Here is a 26,285-nt window from a genome sequence, read left to right as displayed (position 1 = left end):
TTTAAATAAAGAGCTAATGAAATATTATCCATCATTTAATAAAAAATTTAAGAGGCTTGGTAATATTTAAAAAACATCATAGAGAATTTTGTAAATTAATATATGAAATCAAATAACTTTAATATTAGTTGATAAAATTCAAAATCAACTCAAATTCAAAAAACTTATTAAGTTTAGATTTACTATCTCAGAAGATGAGATTGCAAAAACATATTTTTATTGAAATTTTTTTTCATGGAATATAACATGTTTATATCAAGATTAATTATTTCAATGGTTGTAATTGAAGTCAATTAAAATTTTATCTTTTTACAATTGGAATTTGACAATTCTCTATCATCTCTTAAATTAAAAATTGAAAAATAAAAAAATAAAGTATTAGATCAAAATTAAATTTAAAAAACTATAAGGATCAAAAAAACAATCAATTAGAAAATAGGAGGACTTAAGTTAACTTTTCATGCCAATTTAAAAAAAACCACCCGGTTTCTCCGTCTACTCTGATCCCTTTACGTTTAATCATACATTCATCAGCAAATTGGAAGTAATTAGCAACAAAAGAATTAAATTGAAGAGAAAAAAAGCACCATGAATTGTGAGAGGGTGCATGGTCCACGTGTGCACCATGTTTTCACCTTATCTTTTAGTTTCTTTATAATAATGGAAAATTTATTCCCTTATTTAATATAATACATGATTTTCTTAATGCAATTCACAAGATTTCTTAATGCAATTTTAACAATTCTCTCTTAGTATGTTTGATTACGCTAGCAACTACTAACTTCTAGACAGGTGGGATGCCATGAAATATGAACATGATGCTGCTTAGAAGGAATGATGGAACTTTGTGTGAGTTTATCCTCGCGGAGGCCAGTGCTATCGTATATTTGTTTTACCATTAATAAAAATATCACGTGCTGAAAAGATAAGGTTAGGCCAATGTCCCACCGATCTTGATGGAGCTATTTTTATTTATCTATTAACAAATAATAATAATATGCATAATATTATTTATAAATAATACTTTTTATGTGTATTTTTGATATATTTTTAGATATTTTCTAGGTTATATATACTGAGGTTTTAAGAAAAATAAAAAGAAGATTTATCTGAATAACACCAGACAAAAAAAAACATTCTCAACAAGATAAAAAACAAACACCTCTTCTCTATACATAAACAAAAATCATTTTTATTGTTTTTGATTTTTTACCTCCTTGTCACTGATAAAACAAAATGAAGTGCTGAATTAAGTATCAAATTACCTCTTATTCCACGTGCAGGTATAATTCTGACTCAAATTTTATTATGAAGTTTTTGCATGACTTCCTTATTCTAATCTGGTGTTCTAACTGATTTTTTTTACTGACAACTAATGCATTTACGGCTGAAAGTGATAGAGAAGAAGAGGGAGCTGAGGTATCGCCAATAATGATCCGTTAGCATCACCTTATCTGTGTGAACCACCACAGAAAATCACGATTTTTTCCACTTTAGATCTGTTCCGGCCATAAATAAACTGCATTCAGCGAACTTGTGAAAACTGAACTGTGACTTTTTTTAAATGAAGTTGAATTGCAGATGAAAAGCTACGGATTGCAGGATGTAAATTCTGTTTTCCAAACTTTATTTGGAGTGCAGATATCTAAGTTTAGTGGGCGTAATGTGATTCAAGATACCTTATATATTAAGAAAAAAGAATACTATAATTTTTTTTGAAAGCAAAATAAATGAAATTATTGAGTAAAATTAAAAGCAATCGAAGCAACAGATACCACATTGTCACTAACATCAAACTGCATGTATCAATTTGTAAATTACCTTATATACGTTGCCTTGACTCTGTCCCTCTCTCACATCTTGTTCTTTTTTTTCAGGCACTGCCGGTCTAGCAATTTACGCGCTGTAGCCTTTAGTAGTGTGCTAAAAAGAAAAGGAGAAGCCTCTCTTCTTGTCACGGAAAAAATAAATCGAGAATGTCAGAGAATGATGTGGAGAAGAAAGTAGCGGATAGATATCTAAAGCGAGAGATTCTTGGTGAAGGTACTTATGGTGTTGTCTACAAAGCCATTGATACTGAGGTAATTAATCTTAGCTGGATTTTGTCCCTTAGAACTGGGAATTTTGAATCTTCAGGTTCTGTTTTGTTTGATTTATGACAAATGTATAAAAACTGAAGAAATTTTGAACTTTTTAGGGTTTGTTTTGTTTGCTTATAGAGAAATTAAAGGGAAAAAAATAACATAAAGAAAGAAAGTTGTTTTTAATTTTGGTTTTCAGGGAGTTATTTTAGTTAGTAAAAATATTAATTTAGTTTTACGTAATTTGATAAGATTTTAAGTTGGTATGTATAGGGTCATTGTCTGAAATAAATAAAAAATGGGGGTTTAGGTTCCATAAGGTTGTTTTTGTATTTTCAATTGATAGTGTTGGGCATGTTGCAGACTGGGAAGACTGTTGCAATCAAGAAAATTAGGCTCGGAAGACAAAAGGAAGGAGTAAATTTTACAGCACTTAGAGAGATCAAACTTCTTAAAGAGCTTAAAGACCCGAATATAATCGAGTTGATCCATGCCTTCCCTCACAAAGGGAACTTGCATCTTGTGTTTGAGTTCATGGAGACTGATCTTGAAGCGGTGATTCGCGATCCCAATATATTTCTTTCGCCAGGGGATATAAAATCATACTTTCAGATGACGTTGAAAGGACTAGCTGTTTGCCATAAGAAATGGGTTTTGCATAGGTATTGCATTGTCGTTGAGAAGCTAGTTTGTGATGTTAATTGCTGCCAGAATTGGTATCAAATGTATGGTGTTTGTTATGTGCAGGGATATGAAGCCAAATAACTTGTTGATAGGATCTAATGGGCAGCTCAAGCTTGCAGATTTTGGTTTAGCACGTATTTTTGGAAGTCCTGGTCGCAAGTTCACACACCAAGTAAGTGTGTACGTTCAAGCATTTTCAGTTAAAGGATTTTTATAATTAAGATCTGATATAATGTTTTGCTTAAGAAATAAGCTTAGTTAGCAGCAGTGATAGCTGCTCGTATGATAGATGACTGGTGTGGAACCAGTTCAAATATTTGTTTATGAACCATACATCATGTGTCAGGAATGATGCTGTGATGGATAAATCATCCTTTGTTTCCATTCCCCCCCCCCTCTAAATTTTGCACTTCGTATTTAGTTTTGTCATTTCTTTTTGATTAAATCCACGTGTCCAATCTTCTTCTCATGCTGATGCCAGATATTCTTTGTTATTTTTTCCTGTCGCATATTTGGGCATTGTTTTGATCATTTTCCTTTTGTCCTGTATCACAATGTTTTGGTTCTCCACAAAAAATTAAACTTGCAAGTTTGAATACCAATGTCCAGGTCTTTGCTCGATGGTATAGAGCACCTGAACTTTTGTTTGGTGCCAAACAATATGGTGCTAGTGTTGATGTATGGGCTGCTGGTTGTATATTTGCAGAGCTACTTAATCGCAGACCATTCCTACAGGTGAGTAGATTTTCATGCTTGTCATAAATGTGGTTTTCACTCTTGAAAAATACTCTTCATGGTTTTAGCAGTCATATTAGTTATGCAGTTGGCCTATTCTCTTTCGTGTAGAGTTCTATACGGATTAAAGTTGTACTTTTAAACATTGTTTGCAATTGGATCTCTAGCTGTAAAATTGGGAGCTTGAGTTCTATAAGCATGGTTTGAAACTAGGATCTCTAGTTTAATCCATTGGTATGGTGGCTACCAGCGAACTTTCACTTTAACACGTTACTTTCTCCTTAAGTTTGGAATATTTTTTGTGATTGTTTGCAAAATGTGAACTTAATCCAATGCCTTGCAATGTGAACTAATACCAGGGTATAGGGGGCCAATTCTAACGATGATCAAAGAGTAAATTTTTCATGATATTCCCATGCTTGGAACTCTTTTCTTGAAAGTCCTTTTAACTGCATAACCTGCTATTATGCTTTGTTTTTCTGCTATAGCAATGTGAACTTCATTGTTGGTGTTGGGGCATCAAAACATGTGGAATGAAAATTCTAAGATGTGTGGTTAAAAGGGGCCTAAAGATGAATGAGAGGAATCTGGAATATTTTTCTTGTAAATCTTTCGTTTCCAACCTTAGACCATTATATTTGAATTTGTGCAATTGTCAATTGTATTTTGCAAAGCCTAGGTACTCAAGGTTAAAGTTTCTTCTTTTTTTTTCCTCATTAAGATAAATCCTGGCAAATTTTTTGAAGTTTTTTGTGCCACACAATGTCCCATTTCCTAAAATTTATGTTTTTTCCCATAACAATGGGAAGACACTAAGTTATCATTTTCTTTTTCTTTTTCATTTTCCAGTAGCTTGCGATACGTGGCACTAGTTTTTGTCTATTTGTGGCAAATCTTTGCTGACTCCTGGTAGAGTATAAGATTTGTTGCTTTTGGATTTGAGGGGTTTCGCGTGGGAGAGGAATTCCAAGCTCCTCAATATACGTGCTCATACATTCAAGTTAGTTTCCCAAACAGTAATTCACCATGAACAGGAATCGGAGAATATAATAAAGCTCTAATTCCTTATTTGTGAATAAGACTTGTATGAATTTTCCACTCCCACCCAGTTATTTTGTCAATATTGTTAATGGACATCAAAGGGAATTCTTGCCTTTCTTCGCTCTTGTTAGAGACTTTATCTCCTTCCTTTCATGCATCTTTTGTCACTAAAAGTTGCTAAATGAACACCGACAACAAGGAATCTCATCTGCCATTTTCTTTTAAATAATAAAGTTTTGGGCTATGGGGTTCTGCCTTCAATTGTGAATCAATAGACATGCTCTTCCTAGGTACATTATCAAAACATAGTGCATACATTTTCTTCCTTTTGCTTTCCTTTCTAAGAACATGCTGAATAGTGGATACAAATTGATTTGGCTAAAGCTCATTTTATTGTAACATCTAGATAATCATTTTGATGTTTATCAATTGTATGCCCATGGAGCATTTTGCAATCACCACTTGCAGAACCAGTTTAACTTTTGGTGTCTGACAGGGGGATAGCGATATCGATCAACTAGGAAAGATCTTTCAGAAGTTGGGGACTCCAACTCCTTTGCAGTGGCCTGATTTGGAATGGCTTCCTGATTTTGTAGAATATTCATCTCAGATTATACAACCTTGGCGAAAACTGTGTCCAACGGCTAGTGACGACGCTTTAGATCTGTTATCTAAGATGTTTACATATGATCCAAGAGCTAGAATTTCAGTGCAACAGGCATTGGAACACAGGTCTCCAAAATCTTTCAAATTGGAAATCTATATTATCATTTAATTTCCTGCTCTCATCTCTGTTTTGCTTTTAGGTATTTCACCTCCATACCTCTGCCCACAGATCCAGCAAAGCTCCCTAGACCAGCTCCCAAGAGAGAATCACACAATCCTAGGACTTCAGATTTACATGATCGTCCTGTTGTCTTGTCACCAAAAAGGAAGGCAAGAAGAGTGATGTCAGATTGTGAAGGGTTTGATGGAAATTCATTCCAAGTTGATAAGGTTGATGAACGTGGCGGTGAGATTAGACAGGCAGCTGGGGATAACACAGGCAGGAATGAACCGAAGCTGATGTCAGTAGATTTTTCTGTCTTTGGATCAAAACCAATGAGCAGACCTACGATTAACAGGTAAAACTATCTGTATGAAGAGTTACTTCAAAATGGTTAAACCATGTCTTTGTCCCAAAAAATAATGAAAGTAAATAAGGTTGCAGCCCGTTAAACTTGAAGGTGGAGTTTAGATTTATATTCTTGTTGGCATGTATTTTCATAAGAAATTTCATATTTGACCTAGCGCTAAGGCTTCAAGTATTCAAATTATGTGGGCTTAAGCTTCAAGATTTAATTTGGGACCTTTTTTATATTCTCCTTTTTCTTTGCTCTTTCTTGGGGATTACAGTGGAGGTTGAGCTTTGTTAAATTGAATAAGGCTAGGAGCACTATATATGTAAGTCGGGAATGTACAAGACAGGGCCATTATTACAAAAAAAAAAAAAAATTGTGACATTAGATTAAATGAACAAAAGCCAACCTGATGGTGGGATTTAAGCATCGAGTCCAATTCATTTTTCTCTCACAAGGTTGGAAATCTCATTATGAACTAGATGTGTTAATTTAAATTTTGGAAAGAATGGCCTTATTACTGTAAACAGTTAACTATAATTTGGGTCAATATGTTTGGATGCCATATAGCAACTTTTTAAACTGAGGATAGGCTATCTATTAATGAGGCTATGTTATGAGGGCACATGTTCTTATGAACTAGATGTGAGACTCTTGGTTGTATGTTTATTTGTCTTTGACCTTTTTGCTTTAATGTCTCTTATCTTTTCTTTAAATATCATTATGATATTGTTTTTTTCTTAGAAATCTTCTTTGAGCAAATTTTAATGTATATCATAGATTCTTCTTTTCTTGAATATTAGACTGCCATCAATAGTTGACGAGAGAGATAAACTCCGTCCTTGATATTAACCAACTTTTGAATTAGAATGTATTCGATGGAGATAAACTCCCCATAAACTTATTACAAATTTACAGTCACTATTGAAATGAATTAACGAGCATCTAAAGTTTGTTTTCTTCTTCACTTATGGTTGAAGACATTAATTGTATCCTGGTTGAAATTAAGACAATAAATGCTATCATTAAACTATATATCTTTGTATGTTTTTATTCATATTTTTTGTAGCTTTGATGATACCATAATGTTTAAGGAAACTGCAACATATGCATCTGGAGATTTAGTTTGCAATGATATTTGGACTTTACCCTCAGTGTTCTTAATATGTGTTGTTCTTTGTTCCCTTGTGCAGTGCTGACAGATCTCATCTAAAGAGGAAACTGGATCTTGAGTTCCAGCATCCTGAATAAGAATCATTTCTGGATTTGGCAATTTCTGTGAGGATGTGTTATTTCTGGTCCTGCATTTATGACGTATGCTGTGACTTTCTTGAGTTCGTTGTAATTATGTGGCAGCATCTCCCTTTCTCATGTTGGTGTGCCGGAGCCTCCAATTGGCTATTTTCTGCCTAGAAGGGAGCATCACACTACTAATCATTGCTTTTCTTCCTCATGTGTTGCTGTGGCTGGTAAGTCATAAATAGTTGTCAAACCCAAAAAAAGAGAGAGAGAGATATGGCTCCTTAATTTTTTCGGAGAATCTATACTAGTCTATGATTGGCCAAATTTTGAAGTCCGAACAAATTTTTAACTGTATTCTATACTGGAGAGAAGTTGGACAATTGCTCACGGTAATTATTTTCCTATATACATCGTGTTTATTGATGAGTGTACTTGGTTTCTCTTGGTAAGCTAAATAAGAAAATATTACAAGGCACCTAATGTTTTTATTTTTTATGTTCTTTCTGATTATTTCATGTGGTTTTTTTCGAGAATTGTTCAATGGTCACAAGTTATTTCATCTTGATATGAAAGCGGGCCTGTATCTAACTTTCCTAGAGTCTCATTAATCATTATTATGCAATTTAATGCCTTTTATTTGCAGTCTGTACGAATGTCTAGTCTCGATTTCTACATATAGTTGGGACTTGGAGGATTTTCTTTGATGGCCTGAGGATTTTTTCTGGACAAGTTGCATAATTGATTTATTGCAATGCATTTTAGATCAGGTGGTTCTTATGATGCTGATTGCTGAGCAATCTAGCTTGCAAGGCTTCGCCCTAGAGACAATGGTGAACTGTAATGACAGACCAAACAAAGAATGAATGCACGTTATGAAGTTCTTTATTTGTTGTTCCAAAAATAAAATTTTAAAAAGATTCTTGCTTAGGCAACCTAGCATGCTAAACCGTATCCTTCGATTTGGGTTGTGGTTTGACAAACCCCTGTTCTTCTTCTTCTCCTTCGAATTTCTGGAAAAAATCATATTTAATTTTTAGATGATTATCTCATCAGTGCAATGTGAGTGGCAGGCGGCACAAGATGTGATGTATGGTTCTCTCTCAAGAAAAGAATATTCATGGAAACATAAAATATACACGAAATATTCTTTTGTTAATTTTTTGTCCATGCAATCATAATGAAAACAGGTACTCTTTCTTTTTATGAAATATTCCTACCAGAGACATTTTTTTTTGTCAAAAACCATGCACATAACTACTTGTTAGCATATATATAGTTCTGCCGTGCGAAAGAATTTGCTCTCAAAAAGCTCTCACTTTTCCCTGGTTGACATTGCAGTCCATTGTTTAAGGAAGAACAGAGTCACATGTTTATTGTGATGCTTGGATTTGAAGTTTCGTAGATGGTGGAATGATATCTGCGTACACCATTGAAAGGCAACTTAGTTTACAAAAAAGTGTCTTACTTTGAATATCCCTTTCCTTAAGGTATTCTTTATTACGGGATTACAGTAACATTTTATTCTAGCATTTGTTCGCATTACCTGACCCACGGGATTTGATGGGCTTGCCTCAATTTGAGTGTTTTTTTCAAGGATCCTGCCTTTTATATTTAGATTCTTAGAATTGTGTATTGTATTGTATTTATTTATTATTTATAGGATTATTTCATATTCATGAATTTAGCATGTTAACTTGAAGGTTAATTTAAGTAATTTTTTTAATTTTATTATTTAGTGTTGCGTTTGACAATCAATTTTTATATTTTTTTTTACTTGTATTTACGCATGTCATCTTGATTATTTTTTTAAAATTCTTTTTATATATGATTAAATGATATCAATTAATTAGATCTAGTTTTATATTTTTTATCATATAATTACATAAAATAATTAATCCAGATTCATATTTCTTTAAAACAACACGGTATCATCGCATCACTTGAATATATATATTTTTTATAATTTTTTTCCTATCCAGTAACAACACAAGCGGAAGACATCAAAGCAGTCGCGCATCCTCTTGTTCATTGACTGTTGTGGTTGGCATTCTGCAAAATAAGCAAGATAGGCACTAGTACTATGTTGAGCAGGGATCATGCCCTTGACTTTAATCCGGGTTGATAGGTCACGTGCGGCTTTGTTTCATTTCCCTGACACGTCTCAAGACCACAGCTCTCTGTTACCTGATATCAAGAGACGAAATCGATGGATGGAAGGCAATAAATTCCCACTAGGTAAGTAGATAGCAGCCATGCAGTGCCATTACAGCTGCATCTATCAGGAGATTCGGGACCCTACACAAGCTGAAGCTTCAGAACACATACACGGTCAAAGTTCAGCTTAGAGAATGGGGTTGCATATGCAGTTATGTTAATCAATCTTGCGTTAGCAATGGGGTATCTTCAGTTGATTACTCCTAAAGAATCCAAATTTTGGCTATAATACTCAGAAAATTTTAGTTAGTCAATCTTCACTGGATCAAGACCTAAATCAGAAAATATATGAGCTGCATTTAACATATAGTTCAGTGTACCATCCCGAAGAAAACATGCACAACATACATTTCAGATCTCAAGAATAATAAAATTCAATGCACATGAAACAACACTTGAAAGTTTAACAAATCTTGTATCCTACTTCGTGGCCTGGGAAATAATATTGCTTATCGAACTGGCCTGCTCTTTTGCAGCCTCCACCAATGAATCCTGTAGTTCAGACAAGGTAGCACTTAGATATCCTGACAAATAAACAAATTAAGAAATTGTATACGGAAAAGAAAAGGCAGTACCTGAGCAGCTATTTGCCTAGCAACTGTTTTCTTGCTGGACTCTTGAAGTTCACCAGCGATTAAAAGCTCGTCCAATACATAGTAGGCCTTCAATGTTCAAGCAGCAAACAAATAAATGAGCAAAGAAACTTTCGTATCCATGCACGAGACAAATAAAATATGCTTTATGTACTGAGACATGTTTGGAACAAACCACTTCTGGCATCATACCACTTGCAGTATGGGGTAAACCAAAATTAACTTTGAAATGCTTGAAACTAAAAATAAGTTGAAATGAAAAACAAGCAGGCATACCTTATGGAAGTTGAAGATCAAGTCCAACTCACAGACCTGGAAAAAAAATATAAATTGTTAAACTATCATAAATGTGAACCATTGAATGGAAACTAGAATGCCAGTCAAAAAGACTTTGCAGGCCTTCCAATAAACCAGAGTCTAAGTTCACTCACACTGCCAAAGTATCGGTCCAGAATCTCAACATAATGGTGAATTATTTCGAGGACCTCTAATTCGTTGTCCTCCTGATCAATGCACATGCAGAAGTAAAGGCTAGCATACCTGCATGATATGCACATTGGAACCAACAAAGTTTATCAGCTCTAAGATGGATGGACGAACATTTTCCAGATATTCACTGCAAAACACTGAATCATATTCTAGCTTTACCTTTTATAAACAACTTTGAGTCCTCTCCATTCAACAAAATTACAGAGCTTGGGTCCTCGAGACAAAATTACTCCACTGAGCTCACGGATGACCTTCTCAAGGTGCATTAAGATATAAATAAGTATTGATAATGTAAGAAAATGCACATTAATTCCAGAGAAATATCAATACAAAATTGTTCAATATACAATTGAACAGTATAAAATAGGCATTGCAAGGTCCAAAAACTCATCGACAAGGTAGCATTTAAAAAAAAATACATATCTAAGAGTTGATGATCTACAACACACCAGTCTCGAAGAGAAGATATTATTGACATTACCTTACTTCTTTCCTTCTGTGTATAAGGTGAATACCATTTTGTCAATCTCACTTTTCCTTGTCGACTAATGAGAAGTACAAATTGAATCTGAAACATATTGGAAGATGGGCATTAGAACCACCACTAACATAGAAACTTTACACTTTACAATAGCTGAAAACAAAATAATTGATTAATTACTAAGTCCTTCTGGGAAAAGCATTTATCTGAAAATTAGCATGGGATAAATTGGTTTATATTCATATCAAGGTTGATATGCATAAAAACTAATACAGTAGTTACTACTTTGTTCACCTGTTCTCCGTGCCCCCTTTTCACTCCAGACAAGTTAGACAACTACTGAAACCAGAGTTACCATGTTGAGATTTTCATCTCAGAAAGTTCCAAACTAAGTAAGGTTTCATCTTCGACATACATGTTCCGAATCAAACCATGATAACTCGCTCTTTGACAGCAAAACAAGAGATGAACTTCATTAACCTTACATCTAATCAGCTATAATTTTCAATTATTAACCCTGCATCTAATCAGCTATAATTTTCAATTATTAATATTACCACTGATCTTCTACTGTACAGAAATGAGATATCTGGTGTCAAATAGGTCTGGCCTACAAACTCCAGTGGTTTTCAATGGTAAATAAAATAGACATACTAAATCTGCCATTCCAAATTCACTTAGCAGTTAGCAGATCACATTTCATCCAAATCACCATATACATTGCATGCTAATCCAGCTGCAGCAATTTCGGCGAACAAATTCATCACCCCCAAAACTATAACAATTAAATACATATCCTAATCATCGCAATTCTGACACTAAAGCCAAAGCCTTATTTCCTACCTAGTAGAGTCTAGTAAAAACAACCAGTCAGCTCAGCCCTTAACGATCCTCACTAATCAATCATTCTTCAATAACATAGACTGAAAATTGAAAAGAAACCCTCGATCCCAGATACGGTAAAAATCGACAAGAAAAACAAAACAAATCATCGAATGTTACTGTCAGATCTAAACTCTACATGATAAAGGTGAATATTGGATAAGTCAGCACCAAATTCCAATCATATTCAGTGATCTCTTTAACATTACAAATACCTCATCTAATAACAAAACCCAGTAGATAAAAAGAGGAAAAATAGAATGGGAATTCAAAATATAAGAAAGAAAATGGGTTTTCAATCTAAGAATTACCATTTTGTTAGTGTTAAGCAATTCTGTGATTGATCCAGAAACCAAAATCTCCAAAAATATATGCAGAAAAGAAGAGAAGATCGAACTGAATTCAGCAGATCAGTCTGCTGTTAATTAAAGCCCCGCCTGGCTGCTTGCTTTTACGTCGAAAATAAAAAACAGGTGCCAGCTCGAAGTTTATGTTACGGAAGGAATTTTTATTTTTTTTAATAGTATTTTTATACAAATTTAATTTTTTTTATTGTTTTTAAATAATTTTAATGTTACGTATTAAAAATAATTGTTTTCAAAAATATTAGTTTTATATATTTTCTAAAAAAAAATTTAAAAACCAACTACCGTACTTTTAATCACCCCAAAAACAAAAACAGGGAAGGGAAGTGATGAAATGGATTTTATCGGGCCGGGCTTTGAAAGATTTTTTTGGATAATGGCTTTTAGCCCAAATGTTCAGAATATTTATTTGTTTGGGTCTGTGGGCTTGATCCACTCGAATCTTTCTATTTTCCCTTCGGGTTGAAGTACTCTCCACTTGCATAATAGTATAGCAGGTGTGATCTATAATTCTATATTTCTCACGTCATCTCCGGGGTTGATTTTTATAAATATTGTAAGAAAATAAGTGATGAGGTTGATAATTGATTAATCTAATTTAATTTATTTTTTTAATTAAGATACGTGGTGATTTAATATTAAAAATTCAGGTGATTAGTAATTAATATCTACAAAAAAAAAAATTCTTTTTAATAGATATTGAGATTCTTATATGTTTAAATTAATAATTTTATATAAGAAAATATAATAATATTTTAGAGAAATAAATGGTTAAAAATATTAAGAATAAAAAGATCACAACTTATTACAACAGTGCCATATTCTTATTTTCTTACCTTTCCCATCTCTGTACTGTGTGCAGACGTAAATATTCTGAAGCATTTACGTTTGTTTGGGGGATTTTTCTCTCCCTGAAAGAGCCAATTCCATGGTGTCTTTCGAAACTCTCCTACACTCGTACAGTCTTTAGAGCAGACTCTGTTCCAAATAAAACGAGGAGCATCTGGGAAGCACAAACCTCAGTCCCTCGATGAACACCAGAAGCAGAGAGCATTGTGAGTACAGAAATCAGCCCTTTAAAACGTATGATTATTAACTCCGACTACCCATTTCCTTCTGATTACAGGACACGGTATCTGTCTGCAAAGCATCGAGTCGACGTCCCCCACCTTCTTGATCCTTGGTCACGAGTTGCTCTCCCACCTAGCCAGGAAATCACAATCTCTAGATGCAGGTGTCTGGTAATTCCCTGGTCCCTGGCCAACTCTTGTTCAATTTCAGCAGCCCATGATCCAGCTTTTAGAGCATTACACCACCCAGCAGCTGCTGGTTGTGCTATCTTTGTCATATAAATCTCTGTCAAACACATTTTGCTTTTTTCTTTCTTATATCTCTCAGCCTCCACTGCTAAATGCTAACGATGACAAAAGATTATAATGAAGTTGTAGCTGGTAGATGTTGTCAGCCAGCTAAATTTACTCCCTGCCAGCAATTGATTTCAAAAAATTTCGTCGATGGAACGAGCAGCTTCATGAAGCCACATCCGCTGGAATTACGGCATCATCGGCTCTTTAAGTAGCCTTCTTTGCCTAAATAAAACGGGCGAATATAGGAAAAACGAGCAAGATTTGATCAGTTCGAAGTGAGGCAGCACTTCACAGTTAAAAAGGAATTTGTCCAGAAGGTTCTACAAGCCTATTGGATATCGACTCAATCTAACCGGTTGTAGTTAGGAAGGCTTTTAAATTATACTTAGAAGTTATTGTTTTATCAATTTTATTATTTTTCTAGTTAATTTTGTTATTTTCCAGCATAAACAGAATTTGTTTTGATTTCCAGGGGTTCTAATTTGATTATTTTTTTTTAATCGAGGCCTTTCGAATCTTGAATTTGTTTTTCAAATTTACAGTTATAACCTTTAAAAAAACTGTCTGGGACCCACGCTTGATTTTTTCCAATATAAAAAGGGCCAACACATCAGCAATCTGTCATGAAGCACTTTTGTGCCGGTTTCTGGCTTTGGTCTAAGATTCCACGTTTGTGATACTGAAAAAATCAGAGAGATGGCAGAAACTTCTTCTTCAACGACCATCTCCAAAGACTTACCTTCAGAGCATGTCTTAGCAGTCAAAAGGTTTTTTGAAAGCGTAGGAATCCATGCCTCTCTCCCTCAGAACTCCACTTCTAAAGACTTTTATTCCGATCTCTTTCGCGATCTCTTTAAAGTCGGCCATGTCCAACGTGGCCATGTCTCCTGTATCGTCCCTGTCTTGCCCGTTGTTGGCGTAAGATTCTCACTCGTTTCTCTTGTGTTTAATTCATCAAGAAATTGGATTGAAAAACAATTATTTTTTTTAACTGCTATAGAATTACTATAAAGGGCTACATGGAGGCGCTGTTGGGGCTATAGCAGAGAGAGCATCCATCGCTTGTGCCAGAACTGTTGTGGCTGATGATAAAAAACTTTTTCTTGGTGAATTAAGCATCTGTTACCTCTCTGCTGCAAAACTAAATGTGAGTTTCTCTTTTGTTGCGATTTCGTGCTTGCCTCATTTGTAATAGAGAAAAGCCTCCACACTGAAGATGGGGTTCTTCAATCTTAGGTTGCACCAGTCTTCCAGATTTGAAATTCTTTGATTATGCAAGTGTGTGCTCAAGAAAACTTGATGCAATGAAATTCAATCAATTTGTTCTGTTCAGAAAATTGCCCACCACTCAGTTGACTGCCTTTGCATTTGTTTTGTTGTTTAGTTGTTTTAATTTGAAACTCGTTCACTTGCCATTGCAACTTCTGTGTAATAGTTTCTTAGAGTAACTTTTTTACTTGTGATAATTAGATTGGTTTCACATGCTTCAGGGTTTCTATCTAATTTACTTCTGTCATACAATTTAAACAATTTATCTTGGCAGGAGGTGTTGCTGGTTGAAGGGTCCGTACTGAAGAGTGGAAGGAATTTGACTGTAGTTGCATCTGAATTCAGAATCAAGGAAACCAAGAAGTTGCTCTTTACTTCTCGTGCTACATTCTATCACATGCCTGCTGCCAAGTTATGAAATTTCTGGGGTTTTACATATGATCTTATCTGTAACTCTTTGAATGCTTTGCCTGTAACCATGAATACAGTCTTTTCATTTGTTCAATAAGAATGAGATGCCCATGGCTATACTCTGATGTCCTGTTGCAGATAGCTGATAGACTGACTATATATGTTTATGTGCCTTTTCGTGGAGAGTTTGTTTAAACTCTCAGAGTTCAATTTCCTGCAAATTGAAGTTGTGAATCGTAAACGAGAAAGAAAAAAGAAGAAGCTGAACTGGACTTCTGGAACAGGACAAGATAATCCTCGAACAAAGCGGCAATTCACTCAGCAAGAACATGGCAACGGTTACAGCTCTTAGATTCACAAATTCAATACTTTGTCGGTCATTTCTGGTTCACCTCCAGATTCAGCATCTTTTATTGCTGCCTTCTAGTCTTCTGTAATGTTATGCTTGTAGATGCTTGTTTCTACGAGCAATTTGCTGGGAAAGAGATTACAAGGTTCCATCTTTATTTGAATAATCACTGAGCAGCTCGATGAGTATTGAAGGGTGAAGGTACACGACATCAGAAGACTCCTCTTAGGACACCTCGGTTGATTGGTTTGGCAAAAGGGGTGGAGATGTTGGTGGTTTGAAAATCAGGACATTTATTTTTTGGCTAAAAATCATTTTTTCTATTAATTTATCATTTTAAAACATCTAAAAAAACATTGATCTTAAAAAAAAAAAAAAATTGCTATTAAATTTGGAAAAAGTCAGTCCCAGAACATAAAATCAGCCTCACTCAAAGTACTTTTTTGATATCTGATTTATTTTTTTAGATAAAAAAAATTAAATAACATCTTAATAGAATTTCTCTCATTTAAAAGAACATGTTAATACTAAAAAAAAGGTGCTTTTCATGGTTAGAATTTTGGCCAACCAATAATTATTTATTTATTTTTTTGGCTTTTCAATAATTCTTTCTTTTATTTCAAACTAAAAATTAAAATTAAATGAAAATAAAATCTAGATTAAAACATTTGATCCCGAAGGGATCATGAAGGGAATTTGATAAAATTCCAAGGTAATATATATAGCAAAAAGAAAGAAAATTGATTTGGGGCCGAAACGACATCGTTGAAAGCTAGTTTATCCGTAGAAGGAAAAAAAAAAAGCACTCGCAGTTGCAGAGCTAAAAAATGGCCACTCTAGCTCATCTCTCACTCCTCTCAAAACCATCACCACCACCACAACTCAACAACCTCTTCTCCACCATCCCTAGAACCCGGCTCAACCCACAATCCAAACCCACCCGGTTCAAATGCTTAGCCAGCCAAACCGGGTTCTTTACTAAACTAGGTCGTTTATTAAAAGAGAAAGCCAAAAGTGATGTTGAAAAAATCTTCTCAGGTTTCTCCAAAACCAGAGACAACCTTGCTGTCATTGATGAGCTCTTACTGTACTGGAACCTCTCTGAAACCGACCGTGTCCTCGACGAACTCGAAGAGGTTTAAGGAAATGCTTAAATTCTAAGTTTTTTTTTTTTTTTTTTTGGAAGCTAATGGATGGAAGTTTTGAATTATTTTATATTTGGGTTTTGATTGTAGGCTTTGTTGGTGTCTGATTTTGGGCCAAGAATTACTATTCAGATTGTGGAGAAATTGAGGGAGGATATATTATCAGGGAAGCTTAAATCAGGGAGTGAAATAAAGGTATTTATTTGATTACTATAAGTGTTGATTATTCAGCTGTTCAGAAAATATTGGCATTTGAATTGTAATGTTCTTTGTTTGTAGGATGCACTGAAGAAGAGTGTGCTGGATTTGTTAGAGAAGAAAGGGAATAAAACTGAGCTTCAACTTGGATTCAGGTTCTGATGTTTTTTTTTTTTTTTTAATTCTCTGTTGTTGTGCGATGGTAAAGTTTGGTTTTTCCCTTTGGAGTTGATATGGTTTGTGTTGTGTTATCAGGAAACCGGCTGTAGTTATGATAGTTGGTGTCAATGGTGGTGGGAAGACGACATCTCTTGGTAAGTCAAGAATTGAGCTTCTAATTTTTGGTTTTGAATTGAATTTTGGAAATGAGGGTGAACTTTTTAAGGAGTTATCAGAATATTTACCTAAGCCAATCCGATGAATGCCAACTTTTTAATGATTTCTGGTAATGTACACGTTGAGATAAGTGTGGCTCTGATCAAGAAGTTGGTGAAGTGTTAGGTGGTAAATTTTGGGGTGGTTTGAGTTGTAGATTTTACTTGGAAGCTTGGGGAGGCTTTATACACTTTTGAAAAATTTAAGGTCTGCCTAAATACGCTCTCGTGAACATGTGCTCTTGAGTTTTTTCTCTTATATTGTTTCTAGTTGTTGCTAAAGAAATATGATCTCATTTACTGCTGCTGCAGGAAAGCTAGCATATAGATTGAAGAATGAAGGGGCAAAGGTGAGATTTTGTTTGCCTTTTCTGCAATGTGATAAATGCCTTTACACACAGAGAGAGGGCATTAGAAAATTGGTATTTGTGTGATTTTTAGAGCTGAATTGAAGATAATAACAGTCAAAGTTTCAGGCAATTGATTTTGACATCCCAAGGAAAATGTGCTTATAGAGATGAGGACTCAAAGGTTTAATGCATATGCTGTTGAATTTTGGTGTAATATTTCTCGATGATGTTGTTTTACCAAATACCAATACTGTGTGTTGATTCTACTGATATGGATTAAGATTAGATTTATCTCGGAGAATGCAAAACCTTCAGCCTTATCTTGTATTTAAAGTGCATGGTCTGTGTTTCAAAAGGACTTACTTCACACAAATTCCCTGATGAATTGTGCTGTATGGACTGAAACTATGATTGTAGCGCAATGCATACTGTATTTTTTTTTCTTTTCAAAATATAACATTTATTCTGCCTTTTTGTTGTATCCTACTATCCTGGGTTAAACTAGAACAGAGAATATGTCGTATGTCCAAATGTAGAAGAAATTTCAGAAATGCCCTTCATTTGAATATTATGTTATAAATCTTCTGGAAAAGCTTAGCTATGAATTGCTTGAATAGATAGAATTATCACAGGGGGTTAGAAAATTGATGCTGTCTCCTAGGGGAGTGAATAAAGTTAATGTCTGCAATTGTAGAGGGTGTACCAGTAAGTGCAGTCGGAATACTATGTTCAGGGATCCTACTGAAGTGCTTGTGCATGCGTGCTTTTTTTCTTTTCATTTTTCTCTTTCCAGCTGAATTGTTGCTTAGGTTATCCTTTTGTCCACCTGATGTTTTCAAAAACAGAGATTGTCTTATCCACAATAGGTCCATCTTTATTTCCTTGTGCTTTTGCTATTGTTCCAGATACTGATGGCAGCAGGTGATACATTTAGGGCAGCTGCCAGTGATCAGTTGGAGATATGGGCTGAAAGAACTGGGTGTGAGATTGTTGTGGCTGATGGACAAAAGGCCAAAGCATCATCAGGTAGACTACTGGATCTCTAATGAAATCAGTCTCTTCTTTAGCTTTTACCAATCTTTAAAAGTTTGAATAACTTGGTATAGCTACTAACATATGATCTTAAAGTGCTTTCTGAATAGTTCTTTCTCAGGCTGTAAAGAAAGGGAAAGAACAAGAATTTGATGTTGTCTTGTGTGACACATCTGGACGTAAGTCTATGGATATCCCATGATTAGCTATTTAACTTTTATGTGCTTTCTACCTGTTATAGTTGAAATATATATCTATTTGTCAGGTCTCCACACTAATTACAGCCTCATGGAAGAGTTGATCGCATGTAAGAAAGCTGTAGGCAAAATAGTTCGTGGTGCACCTAATGTAAGCTCAACTGCTTGCCACCTTGAATATCTTATTAGCATTGAAGTGTTTCAATGCATCTTGTAAAATTTTATAATTGTGAGCTCATTGTGATGTTTTATATTCAAGTTTTGACTACTGTACCATTGTTTCAGTCTCCAACACCGTCTTTCATGGTTAATTTACAAGTTTCTAATCTGATAAATTTTAGCAGAAATCTTAATCCTTTGAAATCTTTTGTTCAATGTTTTGTAATTACAGATGTATATGGATTTTTGAGATAAGATATACGGTTATGATCATTGGTTATGAAAAGTTCATTTGCATGAGTTGAATATTGAAAGTCTCTGCTTTGTCATTCCAAATGTCTGATTTGATTTGAAACACCAATTTTGTAGATTTGTGAAATGCCGTTTCATAAGATTTGCAGGAGATCTTACTAGTGTTGGATGGGACTACTGGTTTGAATATGCTTCCACAAGCAAGAGAGTTCAATGAAGTAATATCCCTATCTCATATTTCTCCATCAAACATGGCTTGTTATTCATTGTTTTCATTAAGATGATTTAATTACTTCTCCGAAATGTGATTATATGCAATTTAACCCCTTTTGGGACTTGTGAATATATATGTATGTTCTGGAGTTTTGGGGAGGAAACATTACCATGAACATGATTTACTCCGAAAAAATTGCTTTGCATTGCCAAGGACTGAGCTTAAACAATACATGGAATTCTTGTAGAATAGAAATTAGCAAAATATTTTAGCATTTATCTCTTCATTTATAATTTCTGTGTTCTCAACATCCTTGTTGGCATTTTTGTGCCTGTGATAATTTTTGGAAGAAGGAAAAGAAGATTCTTAGAGCATACAAAGGAATAATCCAAAAGGAGGAAAGGAGAGAGAGACCATAATCTAAACATGATTATCTATGGGAAGAAACAAACCTAACAATGTTATTAAGGAATGAACAATTAGACAAGTTGCTTGCTACACACTCACCTATACCTTTTGTATTTTCATACATGTAAAGTTTCCCGATTACCATGCTTTGGTGCTATTATTCATTCTTCAAGCGTTAAACATCTTGTTCGAGTCTTTAACATGCAACTACGCTTACAGGTTGTTGGAATAACTGGTTTCATTTTGACAAAACTTGATGGTTCTGCTAGAGGTGGCTGTGTGGTATGCTCCAGTTTCAATGGATTCCTTTTGTTTCATGATTTTGGTAATTAAGAGCACTAATTTTCTTATATACAGGTCAGTGTTGTTGATGAGCTTGGCATCCCTGTAAAGTTTGTGGGTGTTGGAGAAGGTGTAGAAGACCTTCAACCCTTTGATGCCGAGGCTTTTGTTAATGCCATATTTTCATGAGGCAGGTCTGCATCATTTGTTCCTACGCTCAAATGTTTTGGCTCCATTCAATTTTATGTCGATCATTGAAACTATTCAAAAGTGAATGAATTCTTTTGGGGTGATAATAGTATGAAGATTGAGAATCTTGTGCAGTAGTGTGACCGTTCTCTTATCCAGAAATACCAGGACGTTGATCATTCCTAATGAGTACTAAAGTATGCTTCCTGCGTCATCTCTTTTGCAGGGTGATTAATTTTCAAAGTTGCTGAAAATTCTTGGCTGCTTAGCAAGAGCAGAGAACTGAGTTTTCTTAATGGGGCCCTTGACAATGGTTGCATTGAACAAAGAGGCTGCAGCTACATGCCAATTTATATGTTTGAAACCTGCACACTAGTTAATGGAGATGAACTACTAGAAGTGAAAAGTATCTCATGTCCACATAATCAAAAGTTAGCAATTCGGAACATTAGTCGGAATGATACTTGTGGATTGTAAGGCAATGAGAGGTTTTTGAGATGGTAACTAAGTTTTTCTTGATGTCATTAAACCATCATGCAAGAAATGAGCCAATTCTGTTCAATTGGATATATTTTTGTAGCAAGTTTCGGTAATTGGACCCAAATCCCTTCCGACCATTCTTGAAGAACTTAACTTGACCTCGGTATGTGAAAGTGGTTCGAGAACACCCATGACAACAAAACTAGAAAAAGAAATTACGAAGGATGCACATGCAATGGGGCAAGAAATACAGGGACGGGTGTGTAATTGGGCATCAATTCCAACCCATCTCCGTCAAAACCGAGATTGGTCAGCAAATCTTTCTCTCTCGCTATAAACACGTCGAGTTCTAACTTCGAAATTTCCATCCAAGAACCTTCAGAGCTAGCTACCATGGAGACTCGTGAGCCAAAACCTGCGACTTCAACTTTGTTTCACCTTTTCGTGGAAATTATTGGTCGTCTGGAAGAGTCGTCAGGCATTGTGACAGGAATTTTCCAATTTCACCCCATATTCACAAGACCAGAATCTTCTCCTTCACTGCCACTCAATTAACTTGGTCCCTCTCTTTTGTCATATAATTAAGTAATACTTTAAAAAGTGTGGGAAAAGTTACTGCAGCTTTTCCACACCTTTTACTTTTCCCATCTTTAATATATTTATTTATTATTATTGTTATTATTATTATATAACTGTTTTTTTTTAATTTTTTTTTTGTTGTTTTAATCAATTTTTTTTGTTTGATTTAGTTTATTAATGTTAATTTTTTTTTTTTTTAGTTATTAGATTTTCATGATAGGGATCCCGGGCTTAATGGGTTAACCTTATTGGACGAGTTAACCTAGATTCTTTTTAATTATTTTTTTCATTTAGTTTAGTTTGTTAAAGTTAATTTTTTTTCTATTTAATTATCAAACTTTCATGATACATATCCTAGGCTTGACGGGTTAACTTGGTTTGATGGATTAACCTAGTTAATTTTGGGTAAACGCATCATTTTTTTTTCTATTTAGTTATCAAACTTTTATGACGCGAATCTCAAGTTTTACGGGATAACTTGGTTTAAAGGGTTAACCCAATTAATTCAATTTTTTTCTTTTTCTTCATTAGTTTTTTCTTCCTGTTGATTTTTTTTTTGTTTTTTTTAATTAATCTATTTAATTATCACATTTTTATGAAACGATCTTATAGCCAGATCTACATCCAATATTCTTAAGTCTGGTGTTGCAGTCAGGTTCACTTAAACTTGGGTCATGTAATTTTAATGTTATTATTAGTACTATAAATATTACTCTTAGGTCAGACATTGTAGTCAAACCCAAGATTTTTAGGTATAGTTTTGAAAAAAAAAAACCCAAGATTTTTAAATCTTAATTTTTTTATATATTTTTTATACAAAAAAAAATAACTCGCAGCATCACGCGAGTCATATAACTAGTTAAGTTTTATAGTTCATCCACTCATTTTTTTTGTTCTCGATGAACTGTGATATAATTAAATTTATAAATAAAAACATCAAATTTCTTTAAAGCCCAAACATTCAATATTTGTGAAGTTCAGGTTGTTCCCAAAAGGGCAACATTCATAATTTTTTTAGATAGCATATAAAAATTGGAATCTACCTCTCCGAATCAGTGTTATAAGCTCTACAAAAACATCAGCGTACCGACCTCGTGGCAGACACGAGAAAGGACCAGGTGGGTCAGATTGCTCCTCAAGCGTGTGATTAAAATTGACAGCCAATCCGAAGAGAAGTTGACTTTTCCACAAAATATGGTTGATAGTCTCTATTTAAAAAAAAAAAAAACATAATAAATTATATCTTAAATTTTATTTAATAATTTAAATTATTAAACTAAAATAATTTTTTAATAAGATATTAGAATCTTGACAATCAAACAGTCATAAATTTAAATATTATTATTTTTATTTATTTAATATAAATTAAGTATATAAGTATGTACGAGTTTTAAGTTTAAATAATTTTAAAAAATATAAGAATTTTCGTAGTAATATCATTTAAGACGGTTGACACGGCGAAAGAGCAAGTAAATTAATCCGTTCGCCGAAGGTTCCACTCACAGCAAATTTGCATGTAGAAAATGCGGAACACACGTCTCCTTTGGTTCCCGCCAGGTGTGTTATTTAAAACGACTTTAACGTGTACCACGTCTTTTATCAAAATAAACTTTGACCTCGATTTTTCAAATTATTTTTTTATAATACAAAAAGGACGTATCTTCTAAGTTATATCTAAGTTATATAAAAAATAACCATGTCCTATAAACATGTTTAGAAATATAGTTGTAATTATTTTTTAAAATATTTTTTATATTAAAATAATATTTTTTAAAAAATTATTTTTATGATCAACACATCAAAAAGATATAAAACATTCAAAAAAAATTAATTTTTTTAAAAAATATAGTACAATTATATTTATTAGACCCATTTCGCTAATAACTTGGAATACATAGCACAGGTAAGATGATTTGGTCCAGCCATGATGATAAGACTGTAAATGAAGCTAACAACAATGCATTAAGTGTTATTGTAAGAAATTTACTACACCTGTTATTGTAAATAAGACTGTAAATGAAGCTAACAACAATGCATAAAGTGCCAATTATGATGTAATTGAATGCAGGAAACTTGGAATTTTCTCCTAAGTAATACTATTCTCTTGGAAGAAAATTAAACTTCGAAGTAATCATGAACTTTTCCATGCAATTTCTTTTAAAATTTTCCTCTCTACAGTTCTCTTTTAATTCCATTTTCATTTTTTTAAAATTTTCATTTAGATTGAGACTTTGTTTAGTTTCCATTATACTTGCAAACTAAACAGTTTTTAGTTCAATTAATTTATAAATTTAAAAGTATTTGATAAAAAAAATAACTTTTATAAAAAAGCATGTATATTAAATCACAAAAACATATGAAAAATAAATATTATAGAAACATGTTTTATCTTTCTTCGTAATCACCAAGCATGTTCATTAACTTCAACTATATTCTAAAAAAGCTCTATTTTTAATGTAGCACTGATATTATTTCTTATTTTATATATTATTGTGGATTGAAATAATGATAACATTAAATTTTTTTAATCCAAATTAGCACCTAATTACATATTCTTTTGCGAGTGAGAATTGAATTGAAAGGTTGAGGGCTTAAGAGAAAAACTTAGATAAAATAGATGGCAAATTTAAAATTTATTTGAAAAGTTCATTTTAGACTTTTAATTTTTTAACTATTAGGTGAGTGGTCTCTTTAATTTAAAAAAAATATATTTTGATGCCAAACTTTTGTGAGAGAAGAAAGAAGGACTCGTTGGATTCCAATAAAAAAAAAAGTTGTCATTAGCAATGATTCATACCACCCAACACAATTAATTTTTATATTAAATAATTATATATATGATGAAGAAATTTTAGATTAAGTGTTTTTTTTTTTTTACTTTGATATGTTTGAAAAAAAATATCTAAGCTTAGAAAGGTTGTTAGTTTTGAGTTCTGAGATGTGTTTGATATATGTATATATATATATAAAAAGATGATATATTTGTTTAAGATTTGTATGATATTTTCTAAATGTTTTGGAGTCAAAATAGATTTTTAAGTAGAAAAAAATACAAAAACTTGCCTTTTCAGACATAACATGAGGAATTCAAATTATTTATTGTATTTATTATTATTATTATTATTATTATTTATTATTATCCGTCCTATTAAAAAAAAAAAAGAAGAAGAAGATAAAGAGGAGTCGGGGAACAACGTTTGGTACAGAGCACCTAGTAATTAAGTCACTCTATGTTCCATGACATCACTAATTGTTGGTCATAAAAGAAGCAGATACCTCTAAAACGGAGGCGCCGCCACCAATTAGGAAAGTAGAAATAAACTTAAACCAGCCTTGAACCGTTCCAGTGTGTTTTCGCTGTGCTCTAGGAAAGAGCCTGTCTCAGACTCTTACAATTAAATTAAATATTGATAAAAGAACTCAAATTCTTATTTAAATCAGTCTAAAAATCAAATCAACTATAAGGGCATACTGACCAAACCCTTCGTATAAGATATTGAATGTTGTAGGAACCAACGGAGGTGGGTTCCAAGATCCCCATAATCGAGGAAGAGGAAAGGGTCAAGCTTTTTAATGCCCCCTCGGTATGTATTGCGCAATTGCGTTCCAAATAGAGGCTGGGTAAAACTATTAGGTGGACCAGTCATGGAAATACAACTCTTTAATAGAAGAAGCGTCTCTCTTTCTGTCTTCTTTCTAGCGAACTTCCTTTGAGGCATCGATTTCTTTATATATCAGCACTTGATTCAGTTTCCAAAACTCAAGCATAAATCATACATACTTGCTCCTACGCGCCAGAAGTTAATTGAATCTCTAGCGATTCTCTTCATTCTTCCACATGGACAAGCAGGGTCATAAGGCCTCTCGCACTATAGAAGTCACAGTCTTATCCGCAGAAAACCTACGCCTGGATCGGAAATCCGTGAAAAAAAATACTTATGTTATTGCCAGAGCCGGCCCTCTTAACTCCGGATCAACCAAAGCTGACTTTGAAGGAGGCAGCAACCCTTCGTGGAACGAGAAGCTTACCCTAGACCTGCCATTTCAGACTCGTTTTATAAGCCTTGAAGTGAAATGCAAGACTAGTTCAGGTGACAGAGTTATCGGCACAGCAAGTCTTCCAATTTCTGACATACTGGAAGATTATACGCCAGAGAATCATCTGCATTTCTTGAGTTACCGTTTGAAGGACTCAAGAGGTGGAAGGAATGGTGTCATTAATGTTTCGGCTAGAGTCCAGATGCCAGTCGATTCTGTGTGCCCGTCGGCGACGAAGAACCCAAGTGGGTATGGGTGTTCATCGTCTTGGCAGCAGCCTGCTCTGGGAGTCCCTGTGGGTCATCAACAAAACTATTACAGTGGAGTTGTGACTGGAGTTCCTGTTTGGAGTTAATTTTAAATTCCTCACCCAAACGGGTGATAGATCCCAATTTGTAACCCTGCTAGTTTCCTTACTGTTGAAATCCCAATTTGATCCTTAATGCTATTCTTTGATTGATTGTGCATAAAGGGACGTTTCGCTTAAATGGTACTCAATGCAACAAGATTTAAATTAAGTAATAGCAACAAGAAAGATAAGTTATTTCTGAAAACAGCTTATCATCTCGTTTCGGCAGTCGGATCACGGCGAGTGAAAGAAAATAACAAATGTTGTCGTAAAATCTCAATATCTTCCTAAAGTTTTGTGCTAGAAAATATTTTAGAAAAACCAGTTTCTTAAAAAAACCTGCTCAGATGGTTTTTTTTATTATCTTGATTTATTTAAAATGGGTTCCTTAGAAATTTTGAGAAATCTAAAGCTCCACGAACAGACTAAGAGCCGGTTTAACCGAACATGGGTCATTATCCTTCGCTGTTTGATGAAAGCTTCGTTGATGATGTTACCCATTTAGCTGGGTGGTTAATTTGTCAGCGTGATTAGCTGTGAAGTTAATGACAGATTGACTGTTCAGATATGCCATTTTGATATAAGAAAGAGGAATCTTGACAGGGCTTGATTTTTGTTCCTAAGAAAGAGTAATTTTTTTGTTATTTACATGGGTGCTTGGTTTAACTTGTATATATTTTGATTAATATTATAAATTTAAATTAATAACTATATATAT

At 33.9% G+C, this 26,285-nt stretch overlaps 5 protein-coding genes across 8 annotated transcripts; 4 read left to right on the top strand and 1 right to left on the bottom strand.

Annotated features, from left to right (window-relative positions):
• The first annotated feature begins 1,857 nt into the window (after positions 1 to 1,857).
• On the top strand, positions 1,858 to 8,636 carry LOC118041492 (cyclin-dependent kinase D-2). 2 transcript variants are annotated; one of them, XM_073404643.1, is made up of 8 exons: positions 1,858 to 2,081; positions 2,445 to 2,743; positions 2,829 to 2,937; positions 3,375 to 3,500; positions 5,038 to 5,273; positions 5,348 to 5,665; positions 6,853 to 7,128; positions 8,240 to 8,636. In XM_073404643.1, the coding sequence occupies exons 1-7, from the start codon at positions 1,977 to 1,979 to the stop codon at positions 6,908 to 6,910; spliced, it is 1,251 nt and encodes a 416-aa protein (XP_073260744.1). In that variant the 5' UTR covers positions 1,858 to 1,976; the 3' UTR covers positions 6,911 to 7,128; positions 8,240 to 8,636. The 2 variants fall into 2 exon arrangements, with proteins under 2 accessions (XP_073260744.1, XP_034904744.1); XM_035048853.2 differs by having other exon boundaries at positions 6,853 to 8,088.
• Positions 8,637 to 9,388: 752 nt separating this feature from the next.
• LOC118041493 (AP-1 complex subunit sigma-1) lies at positions 9,389 to 12,057 on the bottom strand. Its single transcript, XM_035048854.2, has 7 exons — positions 11,872 to 12,057; positions 10,679 to 10,765; positions 10,357 to 10,448; positions 10,140 to 10,248; positions 9,985 to 10,020; positions 9,691 to 9,777; positions 9,389 to 9,607 (listed from the first exon to the last, which is right to left on the bottom strand). Exons 1-7 carry the CDS (start codon positions 11,872 to 11,874, stop codon positions 9,536 to 9,538), a joined length of 486 nt encoding a protein of 161 aa, XP_034904745.1. The 5' UTR covers positions 11,875 to 12,057; the 3' UTR covers positions 9,389 to 9,535.
• Positions 12,058 to 13,907: 1,850 nt separating this feature from the next.
• On the top strand, positions 13,908 to 15,097 carry LOC118041489 (uncharacterized). Its single transcript, XM_035048848.2, has 3 exons — positions 13,908 to 14,210; positions 14,293 to 14,439; positions 14,836 to 15,097. Exons 1-3 carry the CDS (start codon positions 13,989 to 13,991, stop codon positions 14,977 to 14,979), a joined length of 513 nt encoding a protein of 170 aa, XP_034904739.1. The 5' UTR covers positions 13,908 to 13,988; the 3' UTR covers positions 14,980 to 15,097.
• A 981-nt stretch (positions 15,098 to 16,078) lies between these two features.
• On the top strand, positions 16,079 to 20,688 carry LOC118041385 (cell division protein FtsY homolog, chloroplastic). Of its 3 annotated transcripts, none has more exons than XM_035048698.2 (12): positions 16,081 to 16,457; positions 16,557 to 16,661; positions 16,746 to 16,819; positions 16,920 to 16,978; positions 17,351 to 17,388; positions 18,294 to 18,414; positions 18,531 to 18,599; positions 18,686 to 18,768; positions 19,178 to 19,246; positions 19,870 to 19,932; positions 20,008 to 20,122; positions 20,348 to 20,688. In XM_035048698.2, the coding sequence occupies exons 1-11, from the start codon at positions 16,149 to 16,151 to the stop codon at positions 20,119 to 20,121; spliced, it is 1,104 nt and encodes a 367-aa protein (XP_034904589.1). In that variant the 5' UTR covers positions 16,081 to 16,148; the 3' UTR covers position 20,122; positions 20,348 to 20,688. The 3 variants fall into 3 exon arrangements, 2 of the variants coding, with proteins under 2 accessions (XP_034904589.1, XP_034904588.1); XM_035048697.2 differs by having other exon boundaries at positions 16,083 to 16,457; positions 20,008 to 20,126; XR_004686316.2 differs by lacking the exon at positions 20,348 to 20,688 and having other exon boundaries at positions 16,079 to 16,457; positions 19,146 to 19,246; positions 20,008 to 20,086.
• A 4,089-nt stretch (positions 20,689 to 24,777) lies between these two features.
• Positions 24,778 to 25,666, top strand: LOC118041917 (BON1-associated protein 2). The gene has a single exon (XM_035049422.2). The coding sequence runs from the start codon at positions 25,019 to 25,021 to the stop codon at positions 25,571 to 25,573; it is 555 nt and encodes a 184-aa protein (XP_034905313.1). The 5' UTR covers positions 24,778 to 25,018; the 3' UTR covers positions 25,574 to 25,666.
• The last annotated feature ends 619 nt before the right edge of the window (positions 25,667 to 26,285 follow it).

This window comes from Populus alba, chromosome 14 (genome assembly GCF_005239225.2).
Source record: "Populus alba chromosome 14, ASM523922v2, whole genome shotgun sequence".
In the NCBI taxonomy this organism is placed as follows: Eukaryota; Viridiplantae; Streptophyta; class Magnoliopsida; order Malpighiales; family Salicaceae; genus Populus; species Populus alba.
The sequence above is the reverse complement of the archived record's forward strand: the minus strand, read 5'-3'. Positions and strand labels throughout refer to the sequence as shown.